The 17,314-nt window shown below is 41.0% G+C and overlaps 1 protein-coding gene across 3 annotated transcripts in view; it reads left to right on the forward strand.

The window, feature by feature from the left end:
* Positions 1 to 3: 3 nt before the first annotated feature.
* The window catches only part of SOS1 (SOS Ras/Rac guanine nucleotide exchange factor 1), a 43,677-nt gene continuing 26,366 nt past the window's right edge, over positions 4 to 17,314 (forward strand). The window contains exons 1-9 of one of the 3 annotated variants that reach the window (XM_042036649.1): positions 1,035 to 1,468; positions 2,857 to 3,152; positions 8,928 to 9,053; positions 11,293 to 11,424; positions 11,996 to 12,160; positions 13,591 to 13,800; positions 14,255 to 14,398; positions 16,164 to 16,274; positions 16,384 to 16,482. In XM_042036649.1, coding sequence (XP_041892583.1) covers positions 3,147 to 3,152; positions 8,928 to 9,053; positions 11,293 to 11,424; positions 11,996 to 12,160; positions 13,591 to 13,800; positions 14,255 to 14,398; positions 16,164 to 16,274; positions 16,384 to 16,482 — 993 coding nt within the window. In that variant the 5' untranslated portion in view covers positions 1,035 to 1,468; positions 2,857 to 3,146. Of the gene's footprint in view, positions 91 to 1,034; positions 1,469 to 2,856; positions 3,153 to 4,125; positions 4,225 to 8,927; positions 9,054 to 11,292; positions 11,425 to 11,995; positions 12,161 to 13,590; positions 13,801 to 14,254; positions 14,399 to 16,163; positions 16,275 to 16,383; positions 16,483 to 17,314 lie in introns of those variants that run through there. The other 2 variants (XM_042036647.1, XM_042036648.1) reach the window with 2 other exon arrangements.

Below are 17,314 nucleotides of genomic sequence, written 5' to 3' on the forward strand. Positions count from 1 at the left end.
ACCATGCAGGCGCAGCCGCTGCTCTACGAGTTCTTCAGCGAGGAGAACGCGCCCAAGTGGCGGGGGCTGCTGGTGCCCGCCCTCAAGAAGGTGAGGGGCGGCCGGGTGCCCGCACCCCGGGGGCCCGGCCGCGGGATCGGGCGGGCCACGGGGCCGCACAGGGCTCCCCGCGCTCCGAAAGCGGCTGCGGGGCTGCCTGCCGGGGGTCGGTCGGCGCCGTCCCGCAGGGCAGGCGGCTGCTTCTGTGGGTGCCCCGGCGCGGAGGGGCCCGGCAGCCGCGCTGGGGCGATGCTCTGACAGACGGAGCCGTGTACATAAAAACAGTGTGATGGACACGCGGGTGCTGTCCCCCCTCGGCCTGGAGGGAAGCGGGTGGTGCTGCTGCGGGTTTCTGCTGGTCTTCCTTGGTGACACGACTGGGAATAGGGGGGGGATTGTTATGAGCAACTCCTGCGAGAATTTTGGTTAATTAGTGTTCGTGTCTAATGGCTTTTCGTTAACCTTCTCTTAGTTTAAATACCTTTTTGCTGAGAAAGCTTAATCAGGACAAACTAGCAAGTCTTGCTCCCTCAGGATGGTGAGGCTTGTGCCTGTGGCGTGGAAAGAATTTATTCGGAAGAGAGGACAAAATAGTGAGGGCTCCTCTTCCACTTTTTCAGCCTGAGCCCAGAAAATAGAATGCGTAAGAAACAAGTTTTCTGACACTGTTACTTGAACTGGCTTCAGATTGCAGAACTTCACGCGGTTTAGTCCTGCACAGCAACACTTTCTGAGTTACTGTCTAGTTACCGTGATTAACTGCAACGCCTTCGTGAAAGGCTCCTTCCTAGGGCTGGTTGAGAGGTCTCAGGTGCTGCAGTTGTACACGTTGCAGTATTTCTTCCTAATTTCCTCTTGCAATGTATTGCCTCTCTTCTCTGGGGATGCTCTTTGAGGTCTCCAGCACTGTGTGACTTTGTCCGGTTCTTGGAAGTCTTTTGCTTGTCTCATCCGTAGCACGTGCTGTTAATGTCTTATCCCTGGATAGTTGCTTCCTTGAAACTTCACTAACCACACGACTCACTTGTGGTGCTTGTAAGCACTTGGACACCCATCCACCTGAAGCCTGCTTGGAAGCTGGAGCTACCCAAGGTCCCAACCACAGAGAGCTTTTTCCTTTGGAGGATGGTTTATTCCATGATGGAGCAAATGTTTGTCAGATTTGGAAGAAGTCTCAGTGCTGACGACTGGAGTACAGAGAGTGAGGATTCAAAGCAAGCAAGCCTTAAAACTTCGGAATAACTTGTGACATCTGACATGCCAGATTTCTTCCCAGTGGACAAGCCATTCGTGAAGTCACCCTGCATTAAAGATGCTTCCTGAAGGAGTTGGATGAATACTGCAGTGGGAAAAGGAATTCTGGAATCTGAGGTCAACAGAGAAGGCCAATGAGGACAAGCTACCAAAGATGACGAACTGGCCCTGCAAGGTATGGTTGTCCTGGTTTTGATGTCCTCTGCTCTGTTTCTCATTGTGGGTAGAGGGTTGACAGGAGTCAAGGGGAGTTAGTTCTGAAGGCTTCACACTGAAACTTGTAACTGTCTGGCAGATTTTGACTCTTTTGACCTCAGCTTTTCATGAGATCACCACCTGTTTCCTACCTTCTCTCAGACTGTTGCTGCTTACTACTGCTGTTTCTGTAAAGATGGAAGTAAAGAATCTGTCCAAATTGTCACCAGCTTTACTGAAGAGCCAAATACTTGAGTTACAGGAAAACTAAATGGCAGATGAAATTGTTAAATTACTATCTTATTGGCTTCTTCAATAATAGAGAAACCATATAATGTATTTTCCTAACTTGATAGAGGTACAAATAGTTTTGGGTAGGGTGTTTTGCCCTGATAAAGGCCCCTAAAGTAATGAAACCTGTCACGGGTGGTGGGTTAACCCATGAACAGCACACTGCACTTGCCTTGATAATTGTCTGTCATGGTTCACAAGGCAGGTGCAGCACTGCAGTCAGTGACCCCTTGGGTAGCTCACCAAGACCCGAGCTGTACCCACAGGCCAGCACGTGGGACTGATAAAGTGGAGAGGGTGGCAGCACATCCCGGTTGGGTCAAAGGGCAGGACTGTCCTGGAGGGAAACTGGTGCCTTGTGACTTTGCTGAATTGCCAGAGCATTGCTGTCTCAGTAGGAGTCACATTTTTGGAAGCTCACGTACATCCTATTGTTGCTAGAGGAGAACCTTTCCTTCACTTCTCCCTTAGCTGACCAGATGCTGACACTCATTCTCAGATAGTGACAGCAGCTGAATGCAACCTGAAACCAGGTGGATGTAGAGGCAGAATTGTGATGATTTCCTGCACAGCTGGAATTAGACTTAATAGTTTGTGGAGACCTGTGTTGAATTAATAGGTCCAGTGAGGAGAGTGGCATTTCAGTTAACATTGTAGAAGCACATATACCAGGATGGAGTGTTTGCAGCTCTTGGGGAAGGCTGCCACACGTGGACTGAATCATTAAAATGCCATTGCCCTTTTGTAACTGTGAGTTGGCTTCTAATGCAGAGCTCAAACTACAGCCTTGGGATTGCTTTCTTAAAAAGTAGGTGTTGTTGAATCATTGCAAATAGTTTTCTTTTTCCAGTGAATTATTTTGATTCTTTTTTTTATCAAGCAGCAATCCCAAGAATATAGAGTAAGAATAAATCTCTTCCTACATTAGGCAATTCTTAGGAGACCATGCCTTGTGTTTCATTAGACACGAACCTTAGCAGTAGAGCTGTATTTGCTTTGAACAGCTGCATTTGCAAAAAGCAGCTCTTGTACCACTGAGATCATAATGCAATCCCTTTTCTTCTGATTCTTCTTCAGATGCTGTCAAGACAGGCTCCAGTGCACTCAATTAGGAAGAAAATGATGTCAACTGAGATTCTTCTCTGCCTGGTCACAGTTATTTTGAAGCTGCAAAAGAGGAGTGTTGCAGAGATCTTTGTTTGCTGGCTAAAGGCAGTAATCATGGTGATGAGGTACAAGAAAAGGAAGAAAGAATAACAACAGGTGTCTGAAATTGTAGTTGCAAGGATGGACAGAAGGTGAGATGCTGGGGCTGAAGATGAAGGATTCAAGACATGTGAAACACCAGAGGTCTCGGATACCCAGAGATGGAGGTACACAGCTTTTAATGCACCTTGGAAAACAGACTCAGAAGGGACACCTGCCAAGTGATGCCACTTCCAGCACTGGTGTTCCTCTGCTAGTGAATTTCTACACTTTATTCTGGTCATAACCTTTTGGATAGTTTTTCTTGAACATCATTCCTTATGACTTATCTCGTTGGCGTAACTTGTTCTTGGAGTCAGAATTTCTCTGCACATGTATGATGCTCTTGTTCCCTGATCCATTGGTTTTTGCAGTAGGAAGGAAGCATGTCATCCTTACTGATGGATACCTTAAACCCTTTGATGATGGAGAAAAAAGAATGTCCTGCTGTTTGCATACCTCAAGTTGTTTTGAATCAGTTGAGCAATTAACCCGGGGTACTGCTGGAATTTGTTGTCAGAATGATTGGACTGGTGTGGCTTGGCAACTGAAGGGATTTGCTTCATCAGTTAAGGAAACTGTTCCAGACAGTGTGCTTCCAGGAACTCCATGTGTTGTCTAGTCAGTCATCCAGACCTTTTGTGGAGCAAAAGACATGGGAAAAGCTGCTTCAGTGACTACAGAGTTCTCAGGAAGCTGTTGCTGACAAAGATATTTCTACCTGATTTTTAGTTACCTGGCACTTCCAAGTGATGACAAACCAGTTGCTTCTTGCTACTTGGAATGTCACTTCTTACTCTTAGCATTGCTTCATACAAGATGTAGAGCTTTCTTAATTTCTGATCACTTTGGGTCTTCAGTTCCTCTGATGGCTGTGGAGGATAAAGCTAAGAACATCCCAGTTCAGCAGTTCAAGTCTTCACTGCATGATTTTTTTCACCTGCTCAGTGGAGCAGTGTGGTACTGCTGCCATTCTGAGACATCAGCAGAATGTTACCAAAAATCCGACTCCTGCCTCCTTGGTGAATTGTTGCTGAAGTGTGCATCCAGGACATTTGTATTTGATTTAATTTACTGTATTTTTAATTGATCAAGGTAACAAAACATGGTCAGGGTTACCAAATATCAGCAGAGATGTACAAGGATAGAAGAAAAAGCTTTTTAAGGAGTGCTGACTATAAGAATGCTCATCCATGCAAGGTATAACAAGGTGTTTGTCCTGGAGTGTTTAGTGATAAGCTTGTCAGTGTTTTTTTAGTTACTGAGGGAAAATAAAGAAAAGATATGTTGAGTAAAAATAAGAGTTACAGCATTAGTGAAGACTTTTGAAGGTGCTGAATTGAAGAAAATTCTCACCGAATGATCTCCTCTGTTGCCAAATAATTTCTACTAATAATCCACTGAATAAACTGCAAAGGTTTAGAAAATTTTCGGTTTAGAAAACTACTTACAGTCAGTCAAGTTTTATTCTCTCTGATAGTGCTTTGGAGGGTGGCTTGGCCTGTTGTATCATTACAAAACTCCTTCCATGATCAATATGATGTGGTAAATACGATGCTTTTTTCCCTTTAGACCCTTTTTTACAAGCCCTTCAGCTGCCACCGGGGCAGACTGGCAGCACAGCCCGTGCTCAGCAGTGAAGCACAGTTGTTCTTTAGCAGGAGCTGTTTTTTGGATCATACTGTGAGTTCTTGCCAGAATCCTGGTACAGGGGTAGTCTATCTGTAACTCGCAGTTGATGCTTCATTTTTATTTCAGTTTGTTACATAGCTTTAGAATTGTTTCCTTTAGAATTCCTTTAGATTCGTTTCCTTTTGTTATACTGTTTCCTTTGTTATACTGTCTTCTGAAGCTGCTGGAGCTTCTGTTGCTCCTGATGGACTCAGGTCAGTTATTGTTCTCTCAAAGCCTCAGGATTTGTCTGGTGTGTTCTGTACTTAAGAGAACAACTGTGAACCTGATTGTGTTGATTGTTAATGATGCTTTAGGAACATAAAGCTGGTGTTTATGTAACGTGAAGTTGCTTTAAGAAGTGTCTGGAGCCAGGTTTTTTCATCCTGAATTGAAATTTTTCAGCTTGTAAGCAACCTGTTAGGCTTTTTCTCATGGCCACTGAGGAAGAGGTAACTGAAAACTGTTGCTGAGGATGTGAGGTTTAGTATCAATCAGATTGTTAAATTCACTGTGTCTTCCTTTCTTATCTATTATCAAACACCTCTTTCTAATGCAGAACAAGCTGCTGAGTGTCAGTCTAGACTGGAGTTGGGGTCATCTTGTGACCAGCCTATGAGTTGTGCTGGACCTGCTGGAGACCAAGCTTTCTGTGTAACCTGAAGCTGTTTGATCTGCTGTCCTTTAAATGAAACGTTTCTCAGGGTTTGGTCTAAGTTCCTACTGCTTCCCATGAGGCTTGTGGGAATGTTTATATTCTAATTTATTATGTAGAGTTTGGGGAAAAAAATGGTTTGAGAAGACTTTATGTAAAATAAGCTGCTATGGGTTATAAAATAAGATCAGCCATATTTATCTTTGTATTATACATTAAGCACTTTCTTCTTTGTTGTTGGTGTCAGTGACTTTTTCTGCCAGTTTAGATTTATGGCTGCCTAATTTTTAAGCTCTTGCTGTTCCTGACAGAAATTCTTTGCTTTTGTGCATTTTAAGGGAAGAGGACAAATAGGCAGGGGGGAAAAAAAAAGCCAAGTGTTCATATTGTAGGATTTTCTTTAAGTGTTACAAGTCTTTTTTTTTTCAAGCAGGCACTATTTGTCTCTGCTCGTGTTCTTAAGCAGATCCTGAAAAGCTGTTCAAGAAATGCTGGCTCTGCTTATCTTTAAATAAAGAAAACCCTGGTCATTTCTCTTCTGAGAATTAGCAAAGATTGAGAAGATTGGATATTCAAAAAAGTGAATACATGAGTTGAGTGGAAACAGCCATGGTGGCAGAGATTTGTAGCTGATGTAGATTGCATTTGCCCATTAGAATTGGTTGGGGTATTTTGAAGAATCTGAGCTTCTTTTAAAAGTTTTTAAGCTGCTTTTTTAGTAATTTCTCTTATCATAAGATAGACATTTTATTGTGTGTGTAGGAGGGAAGGGAATGGTTCTGTCATTATTTATGGGAGAGGTTAAATGTTTAGATAAGAATCTGATCTAAACATCACAACACTTCAGAAGTTGTTAGTCTGTTTTTATCGTGTGTATTCCTAAGTAGTATTGAAGGATCTGGTGGGATTCAAGCCATACTCCCCTTTTTCAAGGGTGGTAAGGCAGGGTGGCCCACATTTTTTAATTTAAAATCTGAGATGACTTTATGAGAAAGATGGAAAGCCCCTGGTAATTTGATCTTCTCTTTTTTTTTTTTGAAACTGATCATGTGACGGTTTATGCTAACAGATGTTCCCATTTCTTGTCTTCTCTTACTAAATCTTGCATCTTACCCAGCCTTGCATCATGTCTCAGATAATGAACTTGGGACTTGAACTGAGTACCCTCAAGTAACACTCTGTCATTCTCAGTCTGAGCCTTTGGGTACTAGAGAAGTGCAGATACTGAAATTACACATTTCTCTGACAATTGTGCGCCGAACTGTGCTGTACTTTTCCTTGTTAGTCTGGTTGTTTTCTTTTGTTCACTTGTATGACTTTGAACCCTGACTGACACTAAGTGTCACGTAGCAATGAAGGTTATTTACCATCTACCTAATATAGATAAGCTGTGCTGGCAAGCCAGTGGCACCTCATGATGTTTTCTTCTGCCAAGGTGGATGTTCTGTTAAAGTGGAGCTCAGCAGTGGCCTTTGAGAAGGATGGCGTCACTGTCCCAAAGAGAAGTGCTTAGGGAAAATGTCTGAAACCTTTATCTCCTGAACTCAGAGTAGGTTATCATTGTTGACTCTGTTTTGGCTGACTGTGGATAATGTTTCAGGTTATGGCCTGATGTGGTATTTTTGTTTGTTTGTTCTTATTCCTATAGGCTCTGTGTTACAGACCAAAGGAGTTGTAATGAGGTTATTAAAGTCTGGTCTGTTTTCTAAGTAAAGGAGAAAATAGAGCTGCTCTTCATCACTCCAGTTCATCATGCTCTGTATTTTTACTGTTGAATTGACTTGGTAATCTAACACTTCTTGAAATACAGAGTGCTGGAGTATGATATAGGGAGACTGTAACACAAATTTGTTCAGTTCTACTCTAAAAAAACCAAACATGAAAGGCAGCATCTTCCAGACGGCTCAGATCAGCTCTGCTCTTTAAGAGAACACTTTGGCAAGTCTGTAATTTCTGGTGTTCAGGTGTTCCAAGCTGGTACAGTATTTCAGATGTCAGTGTTTGAATTGTAAATAATGTTTGGGACTGCCTGGCATGCTGTTATTTGTGTAGCTCCACAAATACACTCTGTAGCTGTGCATAGCGAAGTTCTTGGGAAAAGTGAAACTGTTGGCATAATCAAAATATTTGTGTTAGCTAGTCAAATGGAGAGAAGTTCTTCTGTTCTATTTTTGCCAGACTGCTTTTAAGTTTAAGAAGCAGTGACTTCTGGAGGTGTTTTTTAAGACCTGCTGAATAAGGGTGTGCAATCTGCAAGAAGCCAAACGCGTGATCCAGCGTATTTGAATCTCAGCAGCAGTTAAGTGAGCACCAGGACTATGCCCAGACATGAAGCTTTCAGACTAATGAGTGCCTTAGCAGGCAGGTGGATTTCTGTTTGAGGCTGTTGTGTGTTTGAACTTCATAACATTCAGTTCTTGCTATAACTGCAAACAGGAATTAAAACTCAGGTGTGAAATTAAATAATTATGGCAGCATTATTTGCATATAGACATGGGTTTAACATTTGGATGAGGCAGATTGTTGGGGTTTGCTTCAGAGTTGTTAGGCTCTCGTGTTAGTGATTGAGAGAACTGGAGGCATTTTGAGTTGTGTGCAGGGGAACAGTAAAATGATGAAATTGGGGCTTGACAGATGCATTGCGAAAGTCAGCAGTCCGCTTGCTCTGGCATAATATTTGCCATCGGTGTAGGACTGAGATTAAACTGTTTAAGTTCTGAAGCACTGAGCTTTGTGTACCTGAAATTTAGGATGGTTAAAACTGTGCTATTTTGTGAACTACAGAAGTGCAAAGGAAAAGTATACTTGAGGTTGCAGAAGTTAAGCGACAGTCTGGAAAAAAAAAAATGGGAGGAGCAAGGGGGATCGTTCCTTGTTGAATTTGCACCAGTAAGAAATTAGACACACTTATGACATACAAGTAAACATATGGGGACCGAATTTTCAAAACCTCTCAGCTGCCTCTTAATGCCAGGACAACACTGTGGCCTTTTTTGAAGTGGTTTTTTTACTACAGAGGCTGACATATTTTAAAAAAACACAATGGAAACAAACTTCTAAGCCAATCTTACGAGTGCTAACTGAGAATGGTTTAAATAATTTGAAACAATAAATGCTGCTGAAAACGTTGTTGTTTCTGTAGTGTGCTCTGTGAAAAATGTTCTGTATTTCATTATTATAGATTGTGGTGAACAATGGCTTTTCAAAGGAGGAAAAACCCCCCACTGCTGAAACCTCTTGTAAAAACAGTGATTTAAGAGCTAGTGGAGAGATAAGTATATTCAAGGGCTTTAAAAGTTTTCCTAATTGCACTACTAAGCACAGTTACTAATTAACCATTTTCTTGACATTAAACATAATTTATAGTGATTTGAGTACGTAAAGCATTTGAGATTTATATTTCTGTCAGGTGTGAGTGTTTCACCCAGGTTTTTCTGATGGGCCTTAAGAAAGCTACGTTTTGGATGGGATTTTTCTGGGCTGTTTGGCTTGGGTTTTGTCATCTTCTTTTTGCGAGTAAAGCGTGTGTTCTGGGGAAGAGCAAAACTCAAAGCTTGAATTCTTCTCTTTCCTATAGGTTCAGGTGCAAGTCCATCCTAAACTTTCTTCTACTGAAGATGCATTGCAGTATGTGGAGGAGTTGATTCTTCAGTTGTTAAATATGTTGTGTCAAGCTCAACCAAGAAGTTTTCTGGATGTAGAGGTATAGAGAACACTTACTACAAATCTTATTACAAATAATTTGAACTATTACACGAAAGCTTCTATATTAATCATTTCACAATGCAAAAAGGAAAGCAGTAATTAATGTATCTTTATGTAGCAGAGCCTTCTGCATAAATCTGACTGATTTATGAGTTCCCTAATAGCTCATTTTCCTATCAATTGAATTTGTTGTTCAGTGCACAGCAAAAGTATCTGAGCTGGTTTACTTTTTAATAGATGGTGAGTGTAAATTTTGTATATAAAGCTGACTGGTTCCTTTCAAAAGACCTTTTTTTCCCCCACTGATACTGTATGTAAACTACAGCTGCTTAGTCTGAAGCTCTGTGCTGCTTTCTCAGCATGGTAATTTAGTCTGATATACCCCCTGCTGTCCCAGAAATTAAAACAAAAATAGTTCAGTCACTTTTTCAGAATGAGTTTGGAAACACTCCTTTCCTCCTTACAGAGACCTGGTCTCTTACCATTGCCTTTTCAAAGATCTACAACCTCTACTGCTCATCAGAGCAGCTTAATGTGTAAGAAGAGAGGCTGAGCTGAAGAGTTTTTCTGTCTGATGAACAAATTAGTGAAGGTGTATCACTTAAGTTTGTAGGACCACGAATACCTTGGTAGCACTTTGTGCTTAACCATGATTTAAAGACTTTGGTGCCAAACTACAGACTCTGTGTGCTGAGTGGCTGTTGGTTTCCAGTGCTTGGGGCCAGGGCCTGTGCCAAGTGACTTCTTCGCATTCAGAAGAAAGTGGACTAATGGCAAATAAAACCTCACTAACAAAAAACCCTTAAAAATGTGGCTTAGAGCTCAAGATTCATGAATTTCATCCCTCCCCTTCCGTTTTGAACACTGACACCCCCAGTGGTGTTCCAGTGTCCCCTTTAATGGCTGACCTGTTTTGCAACATCATTCTGGTCTGGCAGCTCAAGAGACAAGAGGTCTGGGGAAGGTTGTTTAATGCTGTTTTAAACAACGCTGACAAAAAACTCAACACAAAGTGTTGTATTATGAGTTTTATGGCTCTGAAGACAGAAGAAATGCAAGAAATAGAGATGATCAAGCAACTGCCATTTACCCCCTTGGTGTTCATGCACAATGATGCTGTCTTTAATTATATGGTCAGACACATTCATTTTTCCCCTGGGACACCTTCATTGTTCAGTCAACAGACTAGACCCTTTTAGGGGTGTGAATTGTTGTTAGTGGATCAGAGGTTTTTTTTGGTAGGACCTCTGCTGAGTTATGAGGGGGGAAAAAAAAAAAGCCTGCACTTTGAAAAGTTGGGTATTACCTTTACAGAATAGTCTTCTGTCTTCTTTTTTTTTTTTTTTTGCTAGAAAGTTTCTGTTTGTGTACTTTTTCCTGTACCAGCTCTCTGTAAGTGGTCATTAACTTCATCTTCCTCATTTCATGGTTACTCAAACAGGAGCCATATTTACGTAAGTGAGCACTTGCAACTGAAACAGTCAGTGGGAGCTGTGGTCTGAAAAAATAAAATGTGAAGTTATGTGAGAAAATGAATTTCTGGCATCTCTGAATACCAGGGCTACAAAAAAATGGTGAAGCTTTTGAACCTCCATAGACCTGTGTGTGAGTTCCAGCAGGAGAGTTGTTCAGTGCATGGGGGTGTGCAGCTGTCCTCAGGCACTCTGACTGCTGGAAGGAGGAAATAAACGGGGGAATATCTGATCCACCTGTAGACTGAAACTGGTTTAGAATATGTGGGTGCTGTTGGAGATTTTCTTCTTCTGTTATGTTCATTGTCATCATCAGAGCATTTTGCATGTGTACAGGCTAGACCATGTGCTGATCAGTAGAGGTAAAACAGGAAGCCTGTTACCATTTCATTCAGTGACCATCCTGTGCAGGGAATAAAGTGCTAGGAGAAAATGTAGTCAGGTATTTAAACACTGAATTACCAGGCATGTGCACAAGGGAAGCAAACTGTGCCTTCAATGGCAGCTTAATTCTGGCATTTCTTAAATTGTGAGCATTATATAGTTCTCTGATAATGATACTCTGAAATATCCTTCTGAATGTAGTGAGCAGCATGTACCAAAATGATAACATTTTCACATTTTGTATAAGCTTTTATAGTTGAAATACAAAGATCAGCAACCATTTCTTTGTTAAATAGTAGAAGGCAATTTTATAACATAGTTACATTGCTGAGATCATTCAGATGGTGCATTTACCCTTTGGTCATGTTTTTTTGTCTTAAGGATCGTGTTCAAAAAAGTTTCCCCCATCCTATTGATAAGTGGGCAATAGCTGATGCCCAGTCTGCTATTGAGAAGAGGAAACGAAGGAATCCGTTATCTCTTCCGGTAGAAAAAATCCATCCCTTGTTAAAGGTAAGCAGTGATGGAATCTTGCTTTTAGAATGCAATTAGAGGTCAACCCCTTTGTTTTGTGTAATTTCTGTGTGCTGCCTGAACTGTGAACTAGAAGAATTAAGAGTATCTGTGTTTTTTGCGTAGTTCTAAGTGTTCCAATCAATGGAATATGTTCATTTTTCAGTTAAAAATTGGTCAATTCTCTTTTGGACAAACAAGGCCAAGAACCTTGTATACAAGGCCATGTATAAATTTGATTGTTCATGTTTCATTTTGCATGACTGAGAAAACACTCAAGAAACTTGTGGAAATAGCCCTAAATGTTTAAGTGAGGGTTTTGGGACAGTTAGTTGGCTCTTGGCACTTCCACAGTTAATACAGCAGCATCTCCAATGGCACTGCTTCTTCCCTAGGCCTACACACTCCTGTGTTTCTATTCCTAAAATAGGCTGTGGATATGTGTTGAATCTTTATTGAGTAGGGCCTTGAGCTTGTTTACTGGTTTGAGTTATAATTGACAGTGTCTTGGTTCATCAGCTGAGTAACAGTGGAACGCTTTTTTTTTTTTTCTTTTTTTTTTCCTTTTCAGGAAGTTCTAGGCTACAAAATTGACCACCAAGTGTCTGTTTACATAGTAGCAGTATTAGAGTACATTTCTGCAGACATCTTAAAACTGGTTGGGAATTATGTGCGCAATATAAGACATTATGAGATTACAAAACAAGATATTAAAGTAGCAATGTGTGCTGATAAGGTAAGCCCAACTCTGGTTTGTCATGTTAACAAACAGCTAAAGCTGTAGTTAAATTTTGAGAGGACAATGTCTTTTTCTTGGTGTGTATATGGAATGTTCTACCTTCTAAGAAGAAGTTAGTGTCATAAAATATGGCTCCAGTAATGGAACAAAACTACCAGAAAGCTAATTGAGCTTACAAAGCTCTTGCTTGTACTTATTAATACTTAAGTGTCTCTTCTTCTTGGTTGCACCTGCCTAATGTCAGCAACATGTGAATACTCTAAAAATTACTGTGAAGCACCACTAACTTAAGACTGTATTGCGTGTAAAAAGTAGTGTTTCAGTGGGTCAAACAAAACACTCATCTCCTTAGCATCTCAGCCCAATCTTCCTTAGTGGTGAGACATGAGCCTGGTGAATAGAGCATGGAATCTCCTAGCAATGTGCTAGAACTGTATCTGTGAAGGAAAGTTAGAACTTGGGGGGTTTCCTTGAATACTTGGATTATTCCTTGTAATTTCCTACAGTAGTGATGCTGTAATGTCCCATTCCTCAGAATTAGTTAGGATTCTCATTTTAACCTGAGTTCCATGTACCGTCACTGACTCTGAAACATGGATCACCTTCTGTTCTTAGAGCTTCAGAAGTGAGGCTTAATGCAAAATGTCCTGCATTGCTCTTCTTTTAGAGAGTCATTGTAATGACTCCTGGCTCACATACCACATTTGGAAGAAGTGTTCAGTGATGCACTTTTGTTGAGAACTTTAAATTATTGATTGCTTGTGTTTGGTAAAACCTGCTTGGGGATGAATTGGGACCTCTGGTAGTCAAAGTGTTTAGAGTTCCTGTTGTCTGTGTAATGTGAGGGCTTTCTGAAGCTCGTGCCCTTCCTCAAGAGTTCATTTTAAGAAGAGAGCTCAGTAGTTAAGGACAGAAACTGGGCCATGTACAGTCTGTGGACAGGCCAGTGTTCATTGCAGGTAGATCACAGGGTTCTGAGCATGATCATGTGTGACTTCCTGATAAAGCTAAAGCTGAAAAGCCAAGATGCACACACCTTTTGATTTCAGATAGTATAGTGTCTTCAGAAACTTAGATAGTGCACTGCTGATTCAGAGCAATAGAGCACAGCTAAATGCTAATTGTTTTTGTGTACTTCACCTTCTAAAATTGTAATTGATTTTAGGACCACGTTCTTGGAGAGATGCCTGGATTGGTCTAAGTGACTGGGAGTCTTCAGAAATTGCCACTGCAAATAATGACTTGCAAATTCATAGCAATGGATATTGCTTTTGTAATGCTCAGCTGATTGCAGAATGAAAATACATAAATCTTACTGCTGCTAAGTCTGATTTCATGGGAATAATAGGTTTTCTTTATTGGGAGCTCACCGGTCAATCTTGAAAAGGGGTTCTCACTTTGTGGATTTCCCTCTCTTTGCTGTCTAGGTATTAATGGATATGTTCCATCAAGATGTAGAAGATTTAAGTGCACTAACTTTATCTGATGAAGAACCCTCCACCTCAGGGGAGCAAACCTATTATGATCTAGTGAAGTCATTTATGGCAGAAGTTCGACAATATATAAGGGAACTGAATCTCATTATCAGAGTTTTTAGAGAGCCATATGCCTCCAACTCCAAGCTGTTTTCATCTCATGTAAGTATTGTACAAACCACAAACACAAAAAGCTCCTACTACAATATCTATAAATATAGATGGATATTTCTGGAACTTACTTGTTGTTGAGTTTCATGTATCAGGAGTAGAGAAAGCACTTTTCTTGAGTTCTGAAATGGAAATAGTAAAAGAGCACTGGCAGGTTTTGTAGGACTGTGGGAGAAACCTTCCCATTTACTTACATTCGTTTACAGGCCTGTAATTTTTAAGATCTGTCACTGTTCTTTGCCATGTTTGAATAATGTACATTTTATATATTTATATATGTGAATTACTTTTAAAATACATTTTATGTTCTTACATAAATCACAGAAAAAGTGTATTATAAAATGATTGTAAAATCTTGTTGTGTTTAAGGCAGTTCTTGACTTTCACATCATAACAGAGTAGCTTTGCACATTTGACTTTTGTCTTGTTTTGTTGCTCTTTGCAGGATGTGGAAAACATATTTAGTCGTATATCAGACATCCATGAACTTAGTGTGAAGTTACTGGGTCATATAGAGGACACTGTTGAAATGACAGATGAAGGTAGTCCTCACCCACTTGTAGGCAGCTGTTTTGAAGATATGGCAGAGGTAAGAGAATGGGATTGGGGGGTTTGTTTGGGGTTTTTTTTTGCTATTCATATGTATTTTAATACTTGCAGTTAGACCTCTGTTCCAGCTGCCTTTGTTCAGTTTGAGATCTCTTCTTTCCAACCCCCCTGTGATAAAGGGACTGTCCGTTTTTGAGCGTGCTCTTACCTTTTAGTCTCTAAATCTCAGCTTTTAGGGTGGCTGTTTAGAGAGCAGAGGTGAAAAAACTCAACAACACTGATGAGGAGGTTCCTGTAAAACTAGAAGCTGGTCAACCTCTCCTCAGTCCCTGAGAAGATTAGTAAATCTTTCTGGACTTTGCATCCAGCCATGTGAAGGACCAGAAGGTGGTTGGCAGAAGCCAGCACAGGTTTCCAAAGGACAAACTATACCTGACCAACTTGGCTGCTTTCAGAGAGATGGCTGTGTCCGTGGACTAAGGGAGGAGCAGTTAATATCTCTTATCTGAACTAAGCAGGGCCTTCAGCGCAGTGTCGTAGTGTGGGTACAGCCATCCTGGTGAGATGCAGCCTAGCTGGTTGAGTTGTACAACATGGGCAGTTGGCTGAACTGTCAGGCTTTGGAAGGACTGTTATCAGCAGTACAAAGGGCACCTGGAGGCCAACGGTTAGTGGCATTCCTCAGGGTTTGGTACTGTTTAATGTCTGTATTGATGGTGTGGAAGGAGGTCTGCTTCATCTAGTTGGTAGGTGCTGCCAAATTATGGGGGGACACACAGGAGGACAGAACTACTTCTTGTGGAACCTCACAGGCTGGAGAAATGGACCTATGAGAACCTCCTAGAGTTGAGTAAAGGCAAACATGGAATTCTGCACCTGGGAGCAAACAACCCAATGCACTGTCTCAGCTGCCTGGCTGAGGAGCAGCACTGCTTGCCAGGGCTGGGAGATCCTTGGGAATCGGATGTGAAGGTTAACTGCCTCCTGGGTTACATTAGGGAATGTGTAGCTGGCCATTCTGTGTAGAACTTGAGACCAAATCTGGTGTACTGTGTCCAGTTTAGGGCTTTCTGGTACAAGATAGGCTTGTAGTGAAGGTTGTCATGATGATTAAGGAGTTGAGGCCCACGATGCACAAAAAGGGTTGAAACTGCTGGGTTTGTTGACTCCTGAGAAGGCTGAAGTAGGAGATCTTATTGCTGTCTTTAGTTACCTGAAGGGAAGGTGTGAGGATGGCTGAGGCAGACTCTTCTCAGTTGAGGACTGTGAGATGAGTGAGAGAACACGAGGATTGTAAAAAGGTTAATCCTGATCAGATACCGGGAGATGGGGGCGGAATTTGCAATGAGAACAATTGAGCATTGGGATAGGCTGCCCAGGGAGAAGTTTTGGTGCCTCTGTTCTTGGAGTTAGAACTCAACAGGATGAGACCCTAAGCATCCTCAGCCAGCTTGGATGATGGATCTGTCTTTGGCCCTGAGGTAGGCACTGCTTTGAGCAAAGAGTTGGACCAGACTTCCAGAGATGTCTTTTAGACTGATTTAATCTGCGAGTCTGTGCACATGAACATATTGATTCTTCTCTATAGCTGTTTTGGAAAAAGTAGAAGCAGAAGAGTCTCTCCTGCATAGGATATATATTTTCTTTTGAGAAATGTGGAAATTTAGCTGTTAAATCAGTTTTGTGAACTGATGGCATTCCTGCCCATGGCAGGGGAGTTGGAACTACAAGATCTTTGAGGTCCCTTCCAACCCAAGCCATTCTATGATTCTGTGATTGTAAAATTATTCTGTATCTCTTTTTAGGAACTAGCATTTGATCCATACGAATCATATGCACAAGATATTTTGCGACCTGGGTTTCATGATCATTTTCTAAGTCAATTATCAAAGCCAGGAGCAGCATTTTATTTACAGGTAACTTGCCTTTAAATAAGACATACTGTTGATACTATTATTTTAATTACATTGTATTGTTGCTTCAGTACATGTATTGTTTTAAGACTGAAACTTATTTTGTTTCTAGTCAATAGGTGAAGGCTTTAAAGAAGCTGTTCAGTATGTTCTACCCCGGCTGCTCCTTGCCCCTGTTTACCACTGTCTTCATTATTTTGAACTGCTAAAAGTAAGAATATTGTGTCAATCTGATGTGTTTGGTTTTGGTTTGGGCTTTTTCATAATTCTCAGTGTTAGGTATCAGAGCTTTGTGTGCTCAGTTAGGTGTAAAATCACTTACTAGAATGTGAATAATAAAACTGCTATGTTGAAAGAAAAGCAGGCTATGTGCTCTGCAGGTGCATGCTGTAATTAACTGAATATCAGCTGATAATGATTTCTGTTGAGTAATCTGTCAATCTAGAAAGCAATAGAGATCTACACACTCATATTTTTGGTATGGTTGTTTCAACAGTGCTAGGAGATGATGGCACATGGCTGTATTGTAGAAAATGTCCAAGCCTTTCTCAAGCTGTTACTTTATAAATTTGAAATCACAGCAAGATTCCCCTTCAGACTTCATTTCATTTTAATAAAAGCTTCAGGGTTCTTGCAGTGCATGTCCCATGAGGTTGTAAAGGTGATATCTTTCCTTCAAAGGGAAGGCTTGGTTAATATTTGTACTTGGGCAATTTGTAATTAGACCTTGCATTGATAGGGCAACAGTAACATACACATATAAACATAATAGCTGCAGAATGTTTTTCTGGGGCACTTATCAGTATTCAATAATGATCTTTAAGGAGTGTAAAGCATTTTGAGGAAAACTTTGCAGTAGAATCTTCTTTTGGGCTTCATGGAAATTCATGAGGCAGTGTTCCAAACAGCTACTTACAAATTGGATATTTGGAAATTTGGATCAGAAATAAAAAAAAGAAAACCAAAAACCATAACAATTTTTAAGAAAACTGTGTGTGTTTCCTTGAATGTTTGGTTGGCTGTCTTTAGATAAGCCAGTAGCT

Source organism: Corvus kubaryi, unplaced genomic scaffold, assembly GCF_017639235.1.
Source record: "Corvus kubaryi isolate FWS band 111438036 unplaced genomic scaffold, C.kubaryi_AGA036_p1.0 37386, whole genome shotgun sequence".
NCBI classification, from domain to species: Eukaryota; Metazoa; Chordata; class Aves; order Passeriformes; family Corvidae; genus Corvus; species Corvus kubaryi.